Source organism: Oncorhynchus mykiss, chromosome 6 (assembly GCF_013265735.2).
Source record: "Oncorhynchus mykiss isolate Arlee chromosome 6, USDA_OmykA_1.1, whole genome shotgun sequence".
In the NCBI taxonomy this organism is placed as follows: Eukaryota; Metazoa; Chordata; class Actinopteri; order Salmoniformes; family Salmonidae; genus Oncorhynchus; species Oncorhynchus mykiss.
This window is the reverse complement of record NC_048570.1, coordinates 25,746,497-25,769,205: the sequence shown is the minus strand read 5'-3', so window position 1 is coordinate 25,769,205 and position 22,709 is coordinate 25,746,497. Positions and strand designations below refer to the sequence as shown.

The 22,709-nt window shown below is 42.1% G+C and overlaps 1 protein-coding gene across 3 annotated transcripts in view; it reads left to right on the top strand.

Moving 5' to 3' along the window:
• The first annotated feature begins 409 nt into the window (after positions 1-409).
• The window catches only part of lmx1bb (LIM homeobox transcription factor 1, beta b), a 64,623-nt gene continuing 42,323 nt past the window's right edge, over positions 410-22,709 (top strand). Inside the window, exons 1-3 of one of the 3 annotated variants that reach the window (XM_021605860.2) lie at positions 415-1,207; positions 1,485-1,604; positions 2,410-2,596. In XM_021605860.2, the coding sequence (XP_021461535.2) occupies positions 1,541-1,604; positions 2,410-2,596 (251 nt within the window). In that variant the 5' untranslated portion in view covers positions 415-1,207; positions 1,485-1,540. Of the gene's footprint in view, positions 1,605-2,409; positions 2,597-22,709 lie in introns of all 3 variants that reach the window. The other 2 variants (XM_036979725.1, XM_021605859.2) reach the window with 2 other exon arrangements.

Sequence of the window (22,709 nt, the reverse complement as noted above, 5' to 3'; positions counted from 1 at the left end):
GCACACAACCAAAAAGAGAAGCATGTCCAACTGCGCACAATAACTAGGCTTATGCAAATAGGTGCACAGCCAAACAGGTCGCATTCCATGATGTATTAGGCAACAATATTACTAACAATTTAACATAGACCTAAATTATGCAAACGATAGCCCTAAGTTATTGAATGAGATAAAAAGGGTTCCATCCTGTTTTTAAAATAGATTGTACGTGCATAAGCTCTAGCAACATGATTAGAGGAAGAAAAAGTCAGTATAGGCTACTTTCTAGACGGGCTACTTTCAAGTATGTTTCAGTGGAAGCCACTCTCACCGTCGGCATCAAGGCTGCACAGTGTTCAGTTATCGCCACCCATCGCCAGGTGCATCGGCTGTACAGGAGTCACTAGGTTCGAGTCTTTGTAGTGCACAGTGGACACAATACCACAAAGCATGTGAACGTCGAAAGCGTAATGGTCCAATACTTAATTTCAAAGCTTTTACTAACCTATATGAAGACAAGAAGAAGAAAAAAGAAGAAAAAGAAGAAACATCAACAACAACAACAAAAAACAATACAAACACCAACTATAGGCCTACTAGGATACTTATACTACTACTCTAATAATTACAATAATTTATGTATTATTATAATTATTATAATATCAATTGTAATAAAGAAGTATTATCTTAGCAATGGTTCACTTTGAACTAAATTAAGATAAATTGCAAATGGCCATAGCAAGTTAAACTTCTTGATATACCTTTAGATTACAATGTACAGTATTTGAGTTGTTGTACACTGACTGCATTTTTGTTTCTCTCACCATGTTGTGTCTATAGCTTTGTTCAAAGTGATAGGCGAAACATAGTTCAACTTTTAGAGCGCACCAAATGTGAGCACCAATAGCATCTCAATGTCAGTAAATAGTCTAAAAAAGTGACGCTGCCCCAGAGGGGTGGGAGGAGGATCCATTCGCTTCAATCTCGTAATGCAGACTTTTCAAGCGGCAGGGATCCGTCCAAGGGGCATAGCATTTTAAGAGTTACCATTGGAACATTTCACTCATATTTTCTGGAGTTACAATTGTTGTTGTTTTAGTAGTTTTTCTTGGTAGAAACATACGTCTCGAGCGGATAAGCTTCATCCTCCATAGAATTCTCTTCTGGTCACGCGCGGGTGCAAACAAGAAGATAGCCTACAGTATACATATTCAGTCCAAATTAACAGGTGACTGCTCCAAATAGTGTTTGTCAGGTTTATTGTCGCTTCTCATCCGATTCTGTGACATACGACGATTCTGCTTAGGATAGTTCTACAAACAGTGACGTCTGTCTTAACATTGGGACGACTTTTTTTTTTATTATTATTTTTTTAAGTTAGCGATCTGGGAAAACGCATTGTTTGTGTATGTGTGTGCAAGTAGCCTCAGCAAATATTGTGGCATTTAGCTAGTATTTGAAGCGAAGAAAAGTCTGACAGTACATTGTTATGGATATTGCAACAGGTCCGGAGTCACTGGAACGCTGTTTCTTGAAGAGAAACCAATCCAAGTACCCAAGGATGTTAGACGGTATAAAGACTGAAGATCATCCCCATCGTCAAGCTACCCTTGGAGTCGTGCTTGGTAAGTCCGCATAGGTTCATCTGCATCTAAAAGAGCCCGGAGTACAGACATCACACACAATACGAGAAAGTTCTAGAATATACTTACATTGCTATAAGTGTGTGTCCTGCAAGCTATACGTGCAGACAATCCCCCCACGAGCCATAGGCCTCCTTAACATTTGACATTTTACACCATTTGCTTTAGTTATCATTTTAATAATGAATGTAGTGTATTTACTGTAGGCCGGACTGTTTAGCAGAAATAATAGCACAATTATATAATTGTATTTAGAATCTCCCTATTACACTGACAAAACTAGCCTATTTCATTATTTTGTGAAATTATCACTATTTCAAATAATTGGATTACCGTTACTGCAATTGATTGCTGTTTTTTTTAGGCATATCACATTTAACAAATACTTTATTTTCACCGCAGGCGGATACCTTCTCTTTTCAGATTTTGTGGTTGTGGTATAGATAGCCAATTAAAACACATTCATATCTTTGGTTTAGAATATTTAGATAATTCCAATTATAAGATTAGGTAGGGCCTAAAACCGGGTCTTGTAGTGTGATATGGACTGTTTGTGTATTTTTATAGTTACCTGTTTATGACATGTTTATCATCTATGACCTTATATTTATTAGCTAAACTGAACATTTACATTGTTTAGCTAATAAATATAAGGTTATATAGATTATAAACATGTCATAAGCCGGTAACTATAAAAAAAGACACAAACAGTCCATAAAGTATAGTTAGTATGCATACTATTGTTAAAATATTTTTGCCCTTTTAACTTATTTTACATCCATTTTAGGGACGGAATGCCATCACCAATCTGTATGTGAAGGATGCCAGCGTCCAATATCTGACAGGTTTCTGATGAGAGTCAACGATTCCTCGTGGCATGAGGAGTGTCTGCAGTGCGCTGTGTGTCAACAACCTCTAACTACCAGTTGTTATTTCCGAGATAGGAAACTGTACTGCAAACATGACTACCAACAGTAAGAAAAATAATATTTACATATAGACTATTCTCTGGTTGTTTTACGCACAATGAAATAACACCAAGTAGGCCTCTCCTGTTCACTTGGGACGCATGAATGTAATTATGTTTAGAATGTGTCCAACAATTGTATAATTTCAGCCAAATAATCAATTTCAATTTAACTTTATTCATCCCATGATCTATCAGTAGGCCTACACTATAAGCTGATGTGTACATTTTTTTCCAGCATTGTCACTCTCACACAGATACGCGCTCCGGCTACTTGTCAAGTTGCCAGACGCTCTTTAGAAAATATGGCCTACATTTATTATATTATATACCTATAATTGAGAACATTTTGCTTTTCAATCGTTTCTTTCTATTTGTATGGCATGTGATAATTCACTTTGGTGTTAACCGTAATACGTTTCTAACGGAGATGTGTTCTTATAGCCCATCCAGTATCGACGACTTAGTCAAAACTATAATCAGTCACAAAACGATTGCTTTTACTGGCACTTAATTATCTGCAATTTTGTTGATATTTTCTGAATTGTTATGACAAGGATCTCTTGAGGCAAGGATCTCTTGGATTGGAGACCGATGATGGCCACTGCAGCATTTAGTGGAATATTTATCCTAACCGCTGTGTATGGTACGTGGAAGGCACAATTGAACAATTTTAGATTTAAATGTAGCTAGACCTTTTGTTCGTTTCAAGATAAAACAACAACCAAAACATATCGACCCACCTTTTGGAATAGTTTCTTGATATTATTTCGTTATTAATCCTATATCATGGTAATAATTACACACACACGAACAAAATAGAACTAGAGGGAGCTATAAGCCTTTTCGAATATGGTGGGCCTATATGAAAATATTGGCTTTAGTTTTGTTCCTTTCTTACATTAGAATAATAATATGTCAGCATTCGACCATTAAAAAAACTCCACGCGCAAAGCAACAATGACATGCTAAAGATTTGTGGCCTTCGTGGTCGTCAAATGGTTTTACACTCTGAGAACTTAAACTATAATTTCTTGAACTTATTATTATTGTTATTATTATTATTTGGTCTTTATAACTTTTACTTCAGAAATGTTTAATTGGTAGACTAATAAGAATTGAATGGAAATGTATTATGAAATTATTACACACAATTATTACACAATATATTTGTTTAGTTATTTATCTATAACCAACAGTAAGAACATGGGCCATTTCAGTTATGGTATTTTGCTGGCGATTAGCCGACATGCATGCTTGGAAAGGACAGAGTCCCGGAATTCTATTGGCAAAGTTACCTTTGCGCGCATCCAATCAGTGCGCCTTGATAATAGTGAAACTCACTGGCTGGGGGTGTTTGCTGTTGTCTCGATGGGAGGCATACGTTTATTCTGCCTCGCTGACTGTGTGCAACATGTGACCCTATGTCCCCACTCATTGTATTAGTGCTCTTCATGCTTGTCACTACATTTTAAGCTTTATGTGTCAGGGTTTTTTAACATTGCTACTTCAATCCCTGGGACATTCTAGCTCCCTGCAACAAACAATGAGCTACATATATTGCCCTGCATCACTGTTTTTGTCAGCCATTCATCCTGCTCTGTCCGACATGACCATATGCAGTTAGTGGTAACAATGTGGATGTCATAGCAGCAGCTCCAGGATGCCATTGCCTGGGAGATGCAGTCAGGAAACAGTGACATAGACAAACGGTGCGAAGGGGGGGGGGCATTTGATTGGTCCTCACAAGGTCAAATGCTATTTCCAGGGGGTTAGGGGTTCCACGGGGTTAGGGGTTCCAGGGGGTTAGGGTTAGGAGCTAGGGTTAGGTTCAGGGTTAGGGTTAAGGTTAGGTTTAGGGTTAGGGGTTAGGTAAATAGAATTTTGAATGGGACAGAATTGTGTGTCCCCACAAGGTTAGTTGTACAAGACTGTGTGTGTGTGTGTGTGTGTGTGTGTGCGTGTGTGCGCGTGTGTGCGTGCGTGCGTAAAATTGTGTATGAGGTCTGAACAGGCAGTAATTTCTAGACACATTTGGGGTGTTGTTTTGGCCGTGAACTTGTTGTAACGGTGTGAGCTTCGAGGATATCCAGAGCCTCTAAACAGCAACCTGCTGATTCCTGTCATGTACGCCCACACTATTATCCATCATTACATCATCCAGCCTCCCTTTCTTCACCTTCCATCAGTCTCAGGTCAACAACTAGCAGGGGGGTCCCATGTGTACACAACACTACCTGTATTTGTTTATTTCATTTGTATTGATGGGATACTTAGAGATGTAATTGGCACCATTATGATTTTTATGACACCAATTTAAGGTGCATATATCAGCCCACAAACTGCCGTGACCTGCAAGGCAGACTCCTTGCTATACAACAGGAGAGGTGCCTAATTACATTTCTACAGAAATTGATTCATGCCCCATAATCATATCTGGCTACCGTAAATCAATGGATTGGCAAACATTTATTTTCACACCTATTGCACAATTTATGTATGTATGTTCAGACAGAGGAGATTTGATGATTTTGTGTCCCAGTAAATTCTCCCTCCAATGTATTTTTACAAAACCTGTTATGCTGAATAATGTTATTTTAGAATTAGTGTGCAATTTCATTCTATAAATGTTCAGAAGACCTGTTGATATTAACAACGGGATTGAGCATTTTTCCCCGCGTTATCGGTCTGCTAATATAGGACTAGTAAAGGCCCTGTGCACTACAAATACAAATATTCAGATTTTTCAGAGGGTGCTGCAGAACCCTCAGCATCCCTACTTCCCGTGACTATGATGTGTAATAGTTTAGACTAGTATAGGTTACAATGTAAAGCCACTATTAACCAAAGTAAATAGTTATGGTTGGTTTGGTTGTCTGCTGGGTGGGAGCTGTAGTAGAAACTATGAGGTGGTCATTTGTCTGTCTGTCGGTCGGGGAGTGAGATGATGTGTGAGAAGTGTAGTGAAAATAGACCATCCCCCTGATAGCTGCTTCTGACCTGGTGTTGGGAGTTCAATTAGACATCATTAGAGGACACACATCTCCCTGAGAGGGGCGTCTGGTCTGAAAAGACCTGTGTAATAAGGGTGTCACTCCACATGTGTTGGACAGTAGACTACTATTGAGGAATGTTGAGCATTCTAATGATCTGGCTGTTTTGTCAGTTTATGAGAATAATAAAGTGTATTATTTCTGAAGATATATTGTTGTCAACTATTACACTGTGATGCTCAGACAAGTGCAGATGGGTGGCAAAAGATCTAGTGAAATATTAAAATTAGAATGCATTTTTATCTATATTGCTAACCACTTGATCCTCTATATGAATATACAGTATGTTGAAGCAGCAGTATTGTTCAATTCACTAGCCACATTATTTTAACAGACCACTGAACTCATAACACCAGAGCCCCCTTACCTTCACTCCTTCCCTTGTAATTCTCAGTGTTGGACGATCCCCTGGTGTGCTGATAGGTGCTTTTTATGCTGGATTGGGGTGTCCTCCTGTGAAATTGTGTTTTTTAATTAGCTGTGTTTGGGATGCGGGGTGGTGGATAGGCTACATGCTGACGGCTAGGTTTCTACATAAGCTGCACTAACTTACTGTGTTCCACTCACTGTAGTGTACGACACTCCCACGTGGCCTTTGTTCTCGTGTGAAAGGGGATGCACGCAAAATGGACAAGGCTTTCTCCTGCCTCAAAGCTACTCTTACACATACATACTGTAGCTATGGCATGGTGTTTAGATGATAGGATAAAAGACTAGGCAGGTCAGAAACAGTGAGATGTATTTCGCAAGACGTAGTGTTCTTTATTCTCAAATTTTTCCAAAAGAAAGAGTGAAATGGGGGTGAAGGAGTAGCTACGGCTAGTGCTGGTGTTGAAGTAGAGGGCCCCTGCAGAAAGACACATCTAATATTAGCTGGCGTAAGCTGGATAATATTGCTTCAGCTTGCCTGGATTCTTAGTGCACTGACTGGGTTAGCTGTATTCCTCTGTAAGGAAGTATTGGGTTCTGTGTCAGCATTGCCTGGCCTATCCTAGCAACATAAAATGATGCACTCATCTGTCATTTCATAATGTGCCATCCATTTCCCCCTACACATTGTGACCTGTTATTTAGGGGTATTAATGTGTAATGCCGTGGGCACTTGGTATTCACTAGGTGCATTTCCCAATGGTTAATTGAGTTTCTAATTATACGCTTGTAGATGAAATGATGAATATTTTATTGAACAGGTCATAATACCCAACATAATATAGGCGTAGTCATTCGTAAACTAATACTTTACAAAATGGTGTGTTTAATATGACTGCAACAACGTCTTGCTTAATCACAATGTGTGCGTGTGTGTTTGCGTGGAGTCTGTGGGTGTGTGTGTGTGTGTCTGTGGGTGTGTGTGTGTGTATGTGTGTGTGTGTGTGTGTGTGTGTGTGTGTGGTGTGTGTGTGTCTGCGGGTGTGTGTGTGTCTTTGTGTGTGGCTTTGTGTGTGCATGCATGCTTGCACGTGTGCATGATAACAGTTGAAAAACAAAGAGCTAGCAGAATACTTTGGCAAGCCACAGAGGCTCAACCATGTTAATGCCCATCAACACTTAAGAGGCCAGGCTGATGGGTAGGGATGGGGGGCTACGCCTCTGTGGCTTGGTGTGGGGGAGCTGTTGGCCTGAGGAAGAGAGGAGGGGAGTCAGACCTGTACTGGGAGCTGTCTGGTGGGTTCACATTAGAATGATAGCAAAGGAAGCAAAGCAGCTCAAGCATGCAATTTGTTAGTAGCCACAATAACCTCATCTCCTAAAGTTGTCTGTTAGGGATCCAGTGAAGGAGCCAGCGGGACAGGTCAGTCAGATATTAATATTCCTCAGCTATGGTAAACAAACTAGTACATGGTGATTTTCATCAGCAGCTTCAACTCTTCAGGGGATCAAATGTATTTGCAGAGGATGACAACTATTCAAAACACACCACAAATGTTTACCGCAATATGCTGCAAAAATGCAATCTAAAAATAACCGCTAGAATGAATATGAAGAAAGCTAAATATCCAGTTGATCATTTCAAAACTGAGAAAAACAGAGAAGATTCAATGAAAAAGGGAGAGAGTTAATGGCACATTAGTAGAGGTGTCAATTTGGGAAAATATAGTAGGATTGCAGTTTTTCATTGATTTTATTGTGAAAAATAGATAAATAATTGGAATGCAATTTTTTTTACAATGACGTTTTAGTGTATGTACCTGCAAAATAGCATCGTCTCTTTCCTTGTCTGTTCTACAAGCACCCCAGTCGAACGTGCATGTGGAATTGAGCCAAGGCCTCTTCTGGCTCAGGATTTCAGGACTGGCCCCCTGCACTCTGTAAATGTGATCCAGCTCTGGAATGTTTTTCCAACACGTAGGCTTTTCACAGATACACAAGAAATGGGTGGCATCAGGGTGGCAAGTGCTGCAGTCCGAGTGCTGTATGCTTGTAGCTCACTCTCACACTAACGTCACACATTCTACAACCACATGGGGTTCTGGGCATACAGTGCATTCGGAAGGTATTCAGACCCTTTGACTTTTTCTACATGTTGTTACGTTACAGCCTTATTCTAAAATGGATTAAATGCATGTTTTCATCATCATTCTGCACACAATACCCAATAATGACACAGTGAAAATAGATTTTTTGAAATGTTTGTAAATGTATTAAAAATAAAAATAAACAGAAATACTTTATTGACATAAGTATTCAGATCCAATGGCATGAGACTCGAAATTGAGCTCAGGTGCACCCTGTTTCCATTAATCATCCTTGAGATGTTTCTACAACTTGATTGGAGTCCACCTGTGGTATATTCAATTGATTGGACATGATTTGGAAAGGCACACACCTGTCTATATAAGGTCCAACAGTTGACAGTGCATGTCAGAGCAAAAACCAAGGCATAAGTTCAAAGGAATTGTCCGTAGAGATCTGAGACAGAATTGTGTCGAGGCACAGATCTGGGGAAGGGTTCCAAAATGTTTTACAACATTGAAGGTCCCCAAGAACACAGTGGACTCATTCTTAAAAGGAATAAGTTTGGAACCACCAAGACTCTTCCTAGAGCTGGCCACCAGGCCCAACTGAGCAGTCAGGGGAGAAGGGCCTTGGTCAGGGAGGTGACCAAGAACCCGATGAACCTGACAGAGCTCCAGAGTTACTCTGTGGAGATAGGAGAATCTTCCAGAAGGACAATCATCTCTACAGCACTCCACCAATCAGGCCTTTATGGTAGAGTGGAAGACAGAAGCCACTCCTCAGTAAAAGGCACATGACAGCCAGCTTGGAGCTAAAACTCACCTAAGGGACTCTCAGACCATGAGAAAAAAGATTCTCTGGTCTGCTGAAACCAAGATTGAACCCTTTGGCCTAAATGCCAAACGTCACTTCTGGAGGAAACCTGGCATCATCCCTACGGTGAAGCATGGTGGTGGCAGCATCATGCTGTGGGGATGTTTTTCAGCAGCAAGGACTGGGAGACTAGTCAGGATCGAGGGAAAGATGAAAGGAGCAAAGTACAAAGAAATCATTGATGAAAAACTGCTCCAGAGCGCTTAGGACCTCAGACTGGGGCAAAGGTTCATCTTCCAACAGGACAACGACCCTAAGCACACAGCCAAGACAATGGAGGAGTGGCTTCAATGGCCCAGCCAGAGCCTGGACATCTCTGGAGAGACCTGAAAATATCTGTGCAGCGACACTCCCCACCCAACCTGACAGATCTTGAGAGGATATGCAGAGAAGAATGGGAGAACCTCCCCAAATACAGGTGTGCCAAGCTTGTAGTGTCTTACCCAAGAATTCTCGAGGCTGTAATCACTGCCAAAGGTGCTTCAACAAAGTACTGAGTAAAGAGTCAGAATACTTATGTCAATGTGATTAAAAAATGTGCACAAATTTCTATAAAACTGTTCTTGCTTTGTCATTATTTGGTATTGTGTGTAGATTGATAAGGGGGAAAAAACAATTTAATCCATTTTAGAATAAGACTGAAACGTAACAAAATGTGGAAAAAGTGAAGGGGTCTGAATACTTTCCGAATGCACTGTAGCATTAGGCCTAGCCTCAATCAGTGGATCTCTCTCTTTCTCTCTATCTCCCTGTTTCCATTTCTTCTGCCCCTGTGCAGTCTGTAATCATATTTTGTTGGGGCAGTACATTCACTGATAACTTATAAATCATTACTGTGTTACTTACACTCACTGATTAATTAAATATGTCATGCTCAGTAGGAATGTCAGAATTTTGGTGCATTTTGTGACTTCTTTGGCATATTTACAATACCAGTCAAAAGTGTGGACACCCCGACTCATTCCAGGGTTTTTCTTTCTTTTTACCATTTTCTACATTGTATAAATAATAGTGAAGACATCAAAATGATGAAATAACACATATGAAATCAGGTATTAACCCAAAAAGTTTTTAAAAAATCTAAAAATATTTTATATTCTTCAAAGTAGCCACCCTTTCCGTTGACGATGGCTTTGCACACTCTTTTCATTCTCTTAACCAGCTTCATGAGGTAGTCCTGTAATGCATTTCAATTAACATGTGTGCCTTGTTAAAAGTTAATTTGTGATATTTCTTTTCGACTTAATGCATTTGAGCCAATCAGTTGTGTTGTGACAAGTTAGGGGTGGTATACAGAAGATAGCTATATTTGGTAAAAGACCAAGTCCATAGTATGGCAAGAACAGCTCAAATAAGCAAAGAGAAATGACAATCCATCATAACTTTAAGATATAAAGAACTTTGAAAGTCTCTTGAAGAACAGTCACAAAAACCATCAAGCGCTATGATGAAACTGGCTCTCATGAGGACCGCCACAGGAAAGGAAGACCCAAAGGTACCAACATCAGAAATTGTAGTCCAAATAAATGCTTCATAGAGTTCAAGTATTTGTATTTATCATGGACCCCCATTGGCAGCAGCTACTCTTCCTGGGGTCCAGCAAAATTAAGGCAGTTTAAAAACATTACAGCACATTCACAGATTTCACAACACAGGCCCCTACTCCAACACTACTACATATCTACAGTACAAAATCCATGTGCGTGTGTACAGTGTGTATGTTATCGTGTGTGTATGCATGTGCCTGTGCCTATGTTTGTGTTTGTGCTTCACAGTCCCCTCTGTTTCATAAGGCATGTTTTATCTGTTTTTTAAATCAAATTTTACTGCTTGCATGAGTTACTTGATGTGGAATAGAGTTCCATGTAGTCATGGCTCTATGTAGTACTGTGCATCTCCCATATTCTGTTCTGGACTTGGGGACTGTGAAGAGACCTCTTGTGGCATGTCTTTTGGGGTATGCACTGGTTCATTCAAAATGTCAGCACCTCTCATAAATACAAGTAGTGATGAAGTCAATCTCTCCTCCAATTTGAGCCAGGAGAGATTGACACGCATATTATTAATATTAGCTCTCTGTGTACATCCAAGGACCAGCTGTGCTGCCCTGTTCTGAGCCAATTGCAATTTTCCTGAGTCCCTTTTTGTGGCACCTGACCACACGACCGAACAGTAGTCCAGGTGCGACAAAACTAGGGCCTGTTAGACCTGCCTTGTTGATAATGCCACTGGTTTTACTTAAAGCCAGTGGCATGTCATTAATGAAGATATAAAAAAATAAGGGGCCTTGACAGCTGCCCTGGGGAATTCCTGATTCTACCTGGATTGTTGGACAGGCTTCCTTTAAAGATCAGCGATAGAATCGTAGTACATTCGAGTGTAGCTTAGTAACGTCATTTACACAAGCTCATTGATAGGACATTGTTTTTGCACCAGGAACGGTCACATTTCTTACCATGGAGCTGCCCAAATCACTGCTGGCAAGAAGGACAAGGAAATCCGCCCACTCCCACACTTCACATGATTCGGAGAACCCTTTATGGACGGGCGAGAGGCAAGATAACTTGAGCCCGGCACCTGGTGCAGGCCTCCAACAGATGGAGAAGCCCCGCTCGATCCAGGGCAGGGATGGAATTTTGCCGATGTTGACTTCGAAATCTTAGTAGTAGGCACTGTGGCCACGGACACAGGCACCCCCAGCAACACATGTGAAGGAAGATCAGGCTTTAAGGACGGCGAAACTGTTCATTGTTTGTATCTGCTCCGGGCCTCTCATTGGGAGTGTAGACTGCTTTGCGGGAGGCCGTGTCTTCGGTGTTCACAGCTCGTGACATACGACCATCATTGATTGCCTTGCTCCTCTTGCTGTTCTCCGTCGACTCCGATATCAGATTGGGGAGCTCCGGGCAACACCGGCCATTAGGATAACGACAAACAACAAGGCAGAGATGCATCCAACTAGTGCAAACGCCGTCTAGCCACCTGCTTGGAAAATGTAAACATTCCACTTTGTGTTTTCCCCAGTTTCCTACGTAGACTAGTGACCTGCATGATCAAGGAAGCCACCTCAAGCCTATAATCCTCGGCACGCAAACAATTGCTGCAATGGAACCAGATCATTGGAGTGATCTGGTTTGTCCCGAAACAAAGCGTAGTGGATACAGCTCCTATGGCACTGGAACAGTTCATTTATTTCTTCAAATAAAGAGGGATCCGTTGTAAAGCTCATATGGTACCAACTTCGTTAGCTTGATGGCTAGCAGCTTTGCGTCTCTCTCAAGCAAGCTTCAACCTGTCTGTTAAGCGGGAATCCGGGACAAGAAATAGCGGTCCTAGATGTTAAAAGCTAACCGCGTCGCGGAATCCACACATTATTCATATTTAATGAATAGCGGTTTTGTTTTAATCAAAAATAACAAACCTAGTGTTTCCAGCATAGAATTTTCAGCTGCGCACTCAAGTAACAGACACATCTCAACATCAACTGTTCAGAGGAGACTGCGTGAATTAGGCTTTCATGGTCGAATTGCTGCAAAGACACCACTACTAAAGGACACCAATAAGAAGAAGAGACTTGCTTGGGCCAAGAAACACAAGCAATTGACATTAGACCGGTGGAAATCTGTCCTTTGAGCTGATGAGTCCAAATTTGAGATTTTTGGTTCTAACCGCCGTGTCTCTGTGAGACGCAGAGTAGGTGAACGGATGATCTCTGCATGTGTGGTTCAAACCGTGAAGCATGGAGGAGGAGGTGTGATGGTGTGTGGGTGCTTTGCTGGTGACTCTGTGATTTATTTAGAATTCAAGGCACACTTAAAACCAGCATGGCTACCATAGCATTCTGAAGTGATACGCCATCCCATCTGATTTGCGCTTAGTGGGACTATCATTTGCTTTTCAACAGGACAATGACCCAAAACACACCTCCAGGCTGTGTAAGGGCTATTTGACCAAGAAGGAGAGTGATGGAGTGCTGCAACAGATGACCTGGCCTCCACAATCACCCAACCTCAACCCAATTGATAGGGTTTGGGATGAGTTGGACCGCAGAGTGAAGGAAAAGCAGGCAACAAATGCTCAGCATATGTAGGAACTCCTTTAAGACTTTTGGAAAACCATTCAAGGTGACTACCTCCTGAAGCTGGTTGAGAGAATGCAAAGCTGTCATCAAGGCAAAGGGTGGCTACTTTGAAGAATCTAAAATATAAAATATATTTTGATTTGTTTAACACTTTTTGGGTTACTACATGATTCCAAAAACCCTTGAATGAGTAGGTGTGTCCAAACTTTTGGCTGATTTTGTATGTACTCTGACACTTGAGCAAATGTCATTACTTCAAAACAAATTCTCTCTCTGCCACTCTTTTTCTTCATCTCTTAATGAGATTAGCTTCCAAACACTGTCTGCCCAAGCTGACTGACAGAGATCTGCACTTTTATCATAGACAGTGACACTAAGCTGTGGAGTGCTTTGTCCTGGGTAGAGGGCCTGACGGAAACAGGGGCTCCTAATCCCTTTACTTGTGTCAGGTCCAAAGAGGAGGAAGAATGGATGCAGAATAGGATGGGGCTCAATAATGCCTCAGCTCCAACTTCCCCCTAAGCCTTCTTCCACAGCCAAGTGAGCAGGAGACTGATCTTATGAGTCACACCCCCACAAACATTCAACTCACATCCATAGTTCAGTTATTTACGAAAAATGGTGTGTGTGTGTAGGGGGGTGCACATACATTGCATGCAAGTGTGTGTGTGTGTACACTTGAGCACAGGTGTGTGTTTGTGTGTATGTGAATGAGTGCATGACTTGCAATTGCTGGAGGTGCAGCCCAGGATGAGATTAATAAACCTGGGCAGTTCCCTGGTAGAACCCCAACATAGGCTTTTGTCTGCAGTCCCCTGAGTACTGTGGGGCTTAAACTCCTTTGTGTGTACCCTTACAGTAATCCGTCTCCAGCAGGAGTCCCCTGGGGCACTTTATTTACTCATTCAACTGTTTGGAAGTCTGTTAGACTGCTGATCACATGCACTGAAACAATCTGATTACTTTAACCAGGCCTGCAGATTCCTCCCCAGCCTCTCTCCTGTCTTGACTCATACTGTATCAGATGTAGGCTGCAGGTGGGCGGGTCACTGGCACTGCTCTGGCTCATCTCCCTGGCTCACTGACCTGTCCATCAGCAGCCTGTGTCTCTCAAGCCAATGGTGTACAGAGGTGTTCAATACGAATGCTGCCTGTAGAGTAGCCTCCAAGGTGTATTCACTATGAATGTTTAGACAATTATCACCTCATACAGTTACAGTTACTGCAAATAAAAGTGTTGGTTGATGTTGGTTCTTCTACAATCTATTAGTGTTTACAGGTCAGATATGTGGTGCTGGGGCAACTGAAGTAACAGTAACAGGTCACTCAGAAATATGTTGTACTTTTTGGCTCCCCTGCTCAATGGGCCATAATTCAGTAACAACAAGAACGGCAAGTGATGTGTCACAGTGTAAAAACGAACAGCTCCGTTTTATTGGAAACCAGGAAATGTATTGTGTTCTCCATCTATCAAGGAGAGCCAGGGCCCTGGATCTGGGGCTAAATCCTGAAGCCAGGCACAGCAGGCTATCAGGGACTCTAAATATGCTTAGGCCTATTCCCCTGGAGCAGGAGGGGAGAAAGGTTTAAGTAAACTGCAACGATGACACTCAGACCAGCGAGGGCTTCCTAAACCTCCTCTTTGTTTGGGATCACCACTGATTGACCATCGCTGTCTTGGCAAGAAAAATAACCCTGGAATGAAAACATTGCAGATTAGGTTTCCATGTGTACCCCCCACACACAACCAGCTAAAATGATTTGTGCTCAGGGTCCCGTGACCCATGGAAGCTTCAAAAAGCACTGAGGGGAAATATTTGGATGATATAAATGAGGGAGCTGGAGGAGAGGGAGAGGAGGGGTGGTTGTGGGGTGCTGAGTGCTGATGACCAGTGTAAGACAGATGTTGAGGCTCTGTAGTACTGTGGTGATGACAGTGGAAAGTGTTTAATAGTGAACTGAGTGGCTGCCTGCCCTGCCCACCCTGTAGGACACAGACGCCATGCTTGAGAGAGAGAGAGAGAGAGAGAGAGAGAGAGAGAGAGAGAGAGAGGAGCAAAAGATAAGGAGAGAGAGAGAACTGGGATATAAGAGGCATTTCATCATCAGAGAGACTATGATACTGATCGTCTCTGACCCCCTCCCTTCCCCCGCACCTCACCTTCTCTCTCTGCTGGCTGGATCTTAATATTTCCCCGAAAACACCTACAATACATCTTCCTGGGACATTCCAGCGCTCGTGAGCACTGCAAATTGACCCTGCACCTTGGAGAGGGCTGGATAAAGGGATGAAATATGGAAGATTTACAGAATGAGATAGAACATTGATATATTTTGTTATGAAGTGTTCATGAAGATTCATGTGTCTCAATTCTGTTGAAATTGTGAAAGACATTGAATAGGAAAAACACATCACTTCCTCCTTTAATTATTTATTGTTTCTCTTTTTCTCTCTCTGCATTGTTGGGAAGGGCCTGTAAGTACTGTTAGTCTCCATCTGTTGTTTACAAAGCATGTGACAAGTACAATTTGATTTGATATACTTTGTTTTTGTATGAGAACTGTCACTATATGGATTCTACAGTATAGTCTATGTTGAGAATAGTGTGAATCTTATTTATTGACCTCTGGATGATTTGATGTACTTACCATATGTTGTTTCGTTTGCTCAGTTATTGCCATATCTCATCATGGATAATACTTTTCAAATAGTTTTACTGTACCCCCACAATCTCTTTTGATTTGTCTCTCTTTGGACCTGTAGCTGTTTACATTTGTTTAATGCCAGTGCCTTAATGAGATTGTTATTTTGAGTCGGTGAGGTGGAAAACCCCATCGATGGAAATACATGCACAGTTGAAGTCGGAAGTTTACATACACCTTAGCCAAATACATTTAAACTCAGTTTTTCACAATTCCTGACACTTAATCCTAGTAAAAAAAACTTGTATTAGGTCAATTAGGATCACCACTTTATTTTAAGAATGTGAAATGTCAGAATAATAGTAGAGACAATTATTTATTTCAGCTTTTATTTCTTTCATCACATTCCCAGTGGGTCAGAAGTTTACATACACTCAATTAGTATTTGGTAGCATTGCCTTTAAATTGTTTAACTTGGGTCAAACGTTTCGGGTAGCCTTCCACAACCTTCCCACAATAAGTTGAGTGAATTTTGGCCCATTCCTCCTGACAGAGCTGGTGTAACTGAGTCAGGTGTATAGGCCTCCTTGCTCACGCAAGCTTTTTCAGTTCTGCCCAAACATTTTCTATGGGATTGAGGTCAGGGCTTTGTGATAGCCACTCCAATACCTTGACTTTATTGTCCTTAAACCATCTTGCCACAACTTTGGAAGTATGCTTGGGGTCATTGTCCATTTGGAAGCACCATTTGCAACCAAGCTTTAACTTCCTGACTGATGTCTTGAGATGTTGCCTCAATATATCCACATAATTTTCCTTCCTCATGATGCCATCTATTTTGTGAAGTGCACCAGTCCCTCCTGCAGCAAAGCACCCCCACAGCATGATGCTGCCACCCCCGTGCTTCACGGTTGTTCTTCGGCTTGCAAGCCTCCCCCTTTTTCCTCCAACCATAATGATGGTGATTAAGGCCACACAATTCTATTTTTGTTTCATCAGACCAGAGGACATTTCTCCAAAAAGTACGATCTTTGTCCCCATGTGCAGTTGCAAACCGTAGTCTTGCTTTTTTGTAGCGGTTTTGGAGCAGTGGCTTCTTCCTTGCTGAGAGGCCTTTCAGGTTATGTTGATATAGGACTTGTTTTACTGTGGATATAGATACTTTGTACCTGTTTTCTCCAGCATCTTCACAAGGTCCTTTACTGTTGTTCTGGGATTGATTTGCACTTTACACACCAAAGTACGTTCATCTATAGAAGGCAGAATGCGTCTCCTCCCGAACGGTATGATGGTTGCGTGGTCCCATGGTGTTTATACTTGCATACTATTGTACCTTCAGGCGTTTGGAAATTGCTCCCAAGGATGAACCAGACTTGTGGAGATCTACAAAAAAAAAACAATTCTGAGGTCATGGTTGATTTCTTTTGATTTTCCCATGAGTTTGAAGGTAGGCCTTGAAATACATCCACAGGTGCACCACCAATTGACTCAAATGATGTCAATTTGCATATCAGAAGCTTCAAAAGCCATAACATAATTTTCTGGAATTTTCCAAGCTGTTTAAAGGCACAGTCAACTTAGTGTATGTTAACTTCTGACCCACTGGAATTGCGATATAGTGAATCATAAGTGAAATAATCTGTCTGTAAACAATTGTTGGAAAAATGACTTGTGTCATGCACACAGTAGATGTCCTAACCGATTTGCCAAAACTATTGTTTGTTAACCTGAAATTTGTGGTTGAAAAACTTGTTTTAATGACTCCAACCTAAGTGTATGTAAACTTCCGACTACAACTGTACATTGTGGTGGGATGCAAATGCAAAGTCAGCAGTTTAAAAGGCAAACTTGTGGTCTATGGCAGCCCTATGACAGCCTTATGGAAGCCCTATGACAGCCCTTTGGCAGCCCTGTGGCAGCCCTATGACAGCCCTATGACAGCCCTATGGCAGCCCCATGACAGCCCTATGACAGCTCTATGGAAGCCCAAACTGTCTCCGACCCCTGTGCTTGTCGCTACCTCCTCCTGAGAGCGGGCGGGTGAGCGGGCCCAGCCCCCTGGGGTGGGCGTCTGTCTGATGTCAGTCCTGCAGGACTGCCGCTGGGCTCTGCCCCTGCCGACACAGGGGACAGGCATCCCACCTCTACACCCCCTAGGCTGGGGTCCAGCTCTGAAACCCAACCCTCAGTCTAGCGTTGTGATCCCAGCTGGAGAGACAGCGCCTGCTCTGACCAGGGCCTCTCTCTCGGTGTGGAACTGGGGTCACGAGTTGCCTCTCTCCCTCTGCTCAGTCTACTCTACACCACAGCAGTGTGCAGTGGGACTGGATAGTCCTCTGCTCAGTCTACTCTACACCACAGCAGTGTGCAGTGGGACTGGAGAGTCCTCTGCTTTACACAGACTGGCAGTATAAGACTTGTTATTGGCAGACTCAAACACAACAGACCGATGGGTTGTGTATCTACAGTAAATAAACAGCAGTTACTGTAGACCCAACAGTATTTGTTTGAAAAGTGTTGTATTTCACAATTGCTGTTCAAATATATATTTATTTTAGGGATGAAATATTTTTAATAATTCTGGTGCCGGCACACGTTTTCGACCTAATAACCAATATTTACTTGATTCTACAAGTTTTGACACTTCATTTCATTCTTTCACGTTCAAAGCCTCTTAAGCAGATGGAGGGGGGACAATATTGTAAGTATGCATGTGTGTATATTATGTTCATACAGTGCATTCGGAAAGTATTCACACCACTTGACTTTTTCCACATTTTGATACGATACAGCCTTATTCTAAGATTATTTCAATCGTTTTTTCCCCTCATCAGTCTACACACATGACTCCATAATGACAAAGACAGTGGTATAAAGTACATAAGTAAAAAATACTTGAAAACACTACTTAAGTAGTTTTTTTGTGGTATCTGTACTTTACCTTACTATTTATATTTTTAAACTTTTATTTTTACTTCACTATATTCCTAAATGAAATAATATACTTTTTACTTCACACATTTTCCCTCACACCCAAAACTATGTTTAGCAGGACAGGAAAATAGTCCAATTCACGCACTTATCAAGAGAACGTGCTCATCTCTACTGCCTGTGATCTGGCGGACTCACTAAACACAAATGCATTGTTTGTAAATGTTAAGAACAAGAAAATGATGCTGTCTGCTTTGCTTTACATAAGGAATTTGAAATTATTTATGCTTATACTTTTGATACTTAAGTATATTTAAAACCAAATACTTTTAGACTTTTACTGAAGAAGTATTTTACTGGGTGACTTTCACTTTTACTTGAGTCATTTTCTATTTTCTATTTTCTATCTTTACTTTTACTCAAGTATGACAATTGGGTACTTTTTCCATCACTGGACAAAGCAGAAACGGAACAAAACTGAAATATCACATTTACAGAAGTATTCAGACCCTTTACTCAGAACTTTAAGGCACATTTGGCAGCGATTACAGCTACATGCATGGCACACCTGTATTTGGGGAGTTTCTCCTATTATTCTCTGCAGATCCACTCAAGCTCTGTCAGGTCGGATGGAGAGCGTCAGGTATTTTCAGATCTCTCTAGAGATGTTCAATTGGGTTCAAGTCCGGGCTCTGGCTGGGCCACTCATGGACATTCAAAGACTTGTCCTCGAAGCCACTCCTGCATTGTATTGGCTGTGTGCTTAGGGTCGTTGTCCTGTTGGAAAGTGAACCTTCGCCACAGTCTGAGGTCCTGAGTGCTCTGAAGCAGGTTTTCAACAAGGATCTCTCTGTACTTTGCTCTGTTCAGTCTCATAGCAAAGGGTCTGAATCCTACTGTTTTACATTTTTTATACATTTGCAAAAATGTCTAAAAACCTGTTTTTGCTTTGTCGTTATGGGGTTCTGTGTGTAGATTGATGAGGAATATTTTTTTATTTAATCAGTTTTAGAATAAGACTGTAATGTAACAAAATGTGGATAAAGTCAAAGGGTCTGAACACTTTCCGAATGCTCTGTATCTGCTTTTGTGTGGTATAATACATTCAGTGAGTGAGTGAGTGAGGGTGGGCATAATGTCTGTGTTTGTAGTGGATCTGTCCCGCAGCCAGGCATTGGACACGGTGTTGGCAGGCGACACAGTCTGTGGCTTCTCCTCCCGGTTGCGTGGCTCTGGAGGCAGTAAGCGGTGCGTGCCACCCAAACCACCACCTCCTCCATCATAGGCAGGCTGGCCCTCTCTCTGCTCTCCCTTTCTGGGCCCTGAGCCCTGGGCTGTGGCCTGTGGATGAGTGCTACATCCTGGCTGTCAGCACAGGGGTTAGCTGGGGATTCGCCTGCGGTGGAGATGTAGTATCAGGCCCTGTCTGTCAGCTCCTCGTTCTCCCTCCTCTCACCCCTTTGCATGGTCGGCCTGCAGTTGCACAACACACACACCCCTCCGGAAGACAGGACTGCGAGTGACTCAGATCTCTCACATGAAAATGAAAGGATTGCCCTCAGAATAGGCATATTCATGGCCATGCCAGTGAAAAGAGGCTGTTTAAAACCCTTAAGTGCTCTGGTGTTGTGTTTTCAAACAGACCGGTAAGGCTTTGACAGATGGTTTACTATTTCACTCTGTATTTCATTTCAGTCCGTTTTTGCGGATACGTTCTAAGCTTCAGGGGGAATGCACTGACCCAGAGCCTGTATTTGCATACAGTTGCTGCTCACTTGTGACCTCTTATTCTGAGTGGATATACACATTCATCAATTGACAAATGAATAGTGCATGCAAAATGTCAGTCGAGGGAATGTTTGCATAAATGTTTCCTCCAGTCCAGGGGTGTTAATAGGTGTGTGTGTGTGTGTGTGTGTGTGTGTGTGTGTGTGCGTGTGCGTGTGCGTGTGCGTGTGCGTGTGCGTGTGCGTGTGTGTGTGTGTGTGTGTGTGTGTGTGTGTGTGTGTGTGTGCGTGCGTGCGTGCGTGCGTGCGTGCGTGCGTGCGTGCGTGTGTGTGTGTGTGTGTGTGTGTGTGTGTGCAGTAAGTTTCTGTACATGAGCATTGTAACATTAGTGTAAATAGCTGAACAGGCTCAATAGGCTTTTGGAGAAAATGGAATAATCTTCATAAATATCAACGCTTCTACTCTTACAGAGTTACAGTGTATCTCTATGTCTCTCTATGTCTCTCTCTTTCACATATATACCCTAAACATCTTTAACTCACATGATCAGAGACACATGTAGGATTTGCGACCATAATCAGAATAATAGGTCCATCTACGCATGAAGGCGTCTTTTAGCTTTCAACTGGGTCCCAGTTACCATGGCACCAGCTGGATGGCTTGTAAGGTCAGAGCATGCCCTCTGACACGTCAGATCTAATGCAATGGATACTACATAGATCCCTATACTGTCACATGCCATTTTACAGTCTACCTCCACTCATATTTTGTATGTAATCAAATATTCTAACTAATTCAATTTTATCCATTCTTTGTAAGTTGTACATCTCCATATCCTTCTCTTTCAGAGACTGAAGTTTAAAACATAATAATACTGTTGGCCTTGAATAAAGTGCATTAGCTGAAGTATGTTTCTACTCCTTATTAACATTCTCCAAAGTCATGTATGAAATACAGGTTTGGTGCCACACTATGCAGCACATGTTTTTCTTTTTCTCCACAACTATTTCTCAGAGAGAGAGATCATCTACACCCGCTGCTCTTCCTTATTTTATTATAGGTTTTAAGTTCACCATAACTCTGAGATGGGAATGCAGAGGAAAGAAAAGTAAAACAGCTCTTTCCCCCTCTCTTTCCTGTTCTAAATGCCCTCCATTGGATAACATGTTTTAGTATAGCTATCAGGGCTGTGATGTAGTTGGAGCTAAGAGTTTTGCATTTTTTCTTGTTGTTCATTATCGGTAGTAAAATAAAAGAGCACAACATCATTGAGGCGACTGCAGAGCTAAGTCTGTGAGCTCATGCCAACTGCGTCAGTCTTTCTTGACTGCTTCCCAAATGTGCATAGTAAAGACTATAAATTATGTGTGTTTCAAAGGTTTCCTCTTGTAAATCACGTGTATGTGACAGCCCATCGACATACCATGCAGTATTGAGCTCTTGTAATTACATCAATAACTACAGTACTTGCTGATATCATTAATAGGTGTGGTTTTATATTTACATCGGGGATCATGACTATAAAGTGCATTGTCAGGTGCAGTTATTCTCATGTCACAGTACTTAGTAGTGGAGTGATGTTGCATAGGGTTTGATGGGTATTCTTTAGATACTGTACACACAGCTGACCCAGAGATGTCTCCCTCCCTCCCTCCCTCCCTCCCTCCCTCCCTCCCTCCCTCCCTCCCTCCCTCCCTCCCTCCCTCCCTCCCTCCCTCCCTCCCTCTCATATCCTGGCACTAATAAACTCACACACACACCACACACCACAGATACACCCCCTCAAAGAATACACGCATGCAGACATGCAGCACTTCTGGGTCCAGGGGAAGCGTGTGGCTTTGGGGCCTGTCAGGGAGTGATGTCCCACAGAGAGATGGCAGGAAGATGAGAGAGAGAGAGAGAGAGAGAGAGAGAGAGAGAGAGAGAGAGAGAGAGAGAGAGAGAGAGAGAGAGAGAGAGAGAGAGAGAGAGAGAGAGAGAGAGAGAGAGAGAGAGAGAGAGAGAGAGAGAGAGAGAGAGAGAGAGAGAGAGAGAGAGAGAGAGAGAGAGAGAGAGAGAGAGAGAGAGAGAGAGGCCAATCTACACAACAACATCCCACTATGACCCTGGGGGAAGAGATGGAGGAGGGGTGGCCATCTTTGCCTGGACAGATCCACACACCTTCTGTTGCATTGGCAGTTTATGTAGATGGTCATCATGTTAATGTACATATTATTTGGTAAATGCTCAATTGACCATGCCATATCTATCGATTAATATCAAGGATGAATTTGAGAATGAATCCACAGTAGAAATATAAGCAGAGTCAAAGCTGTAATGTACAGCAAGAGCCTTATTATGTCACAACTTTA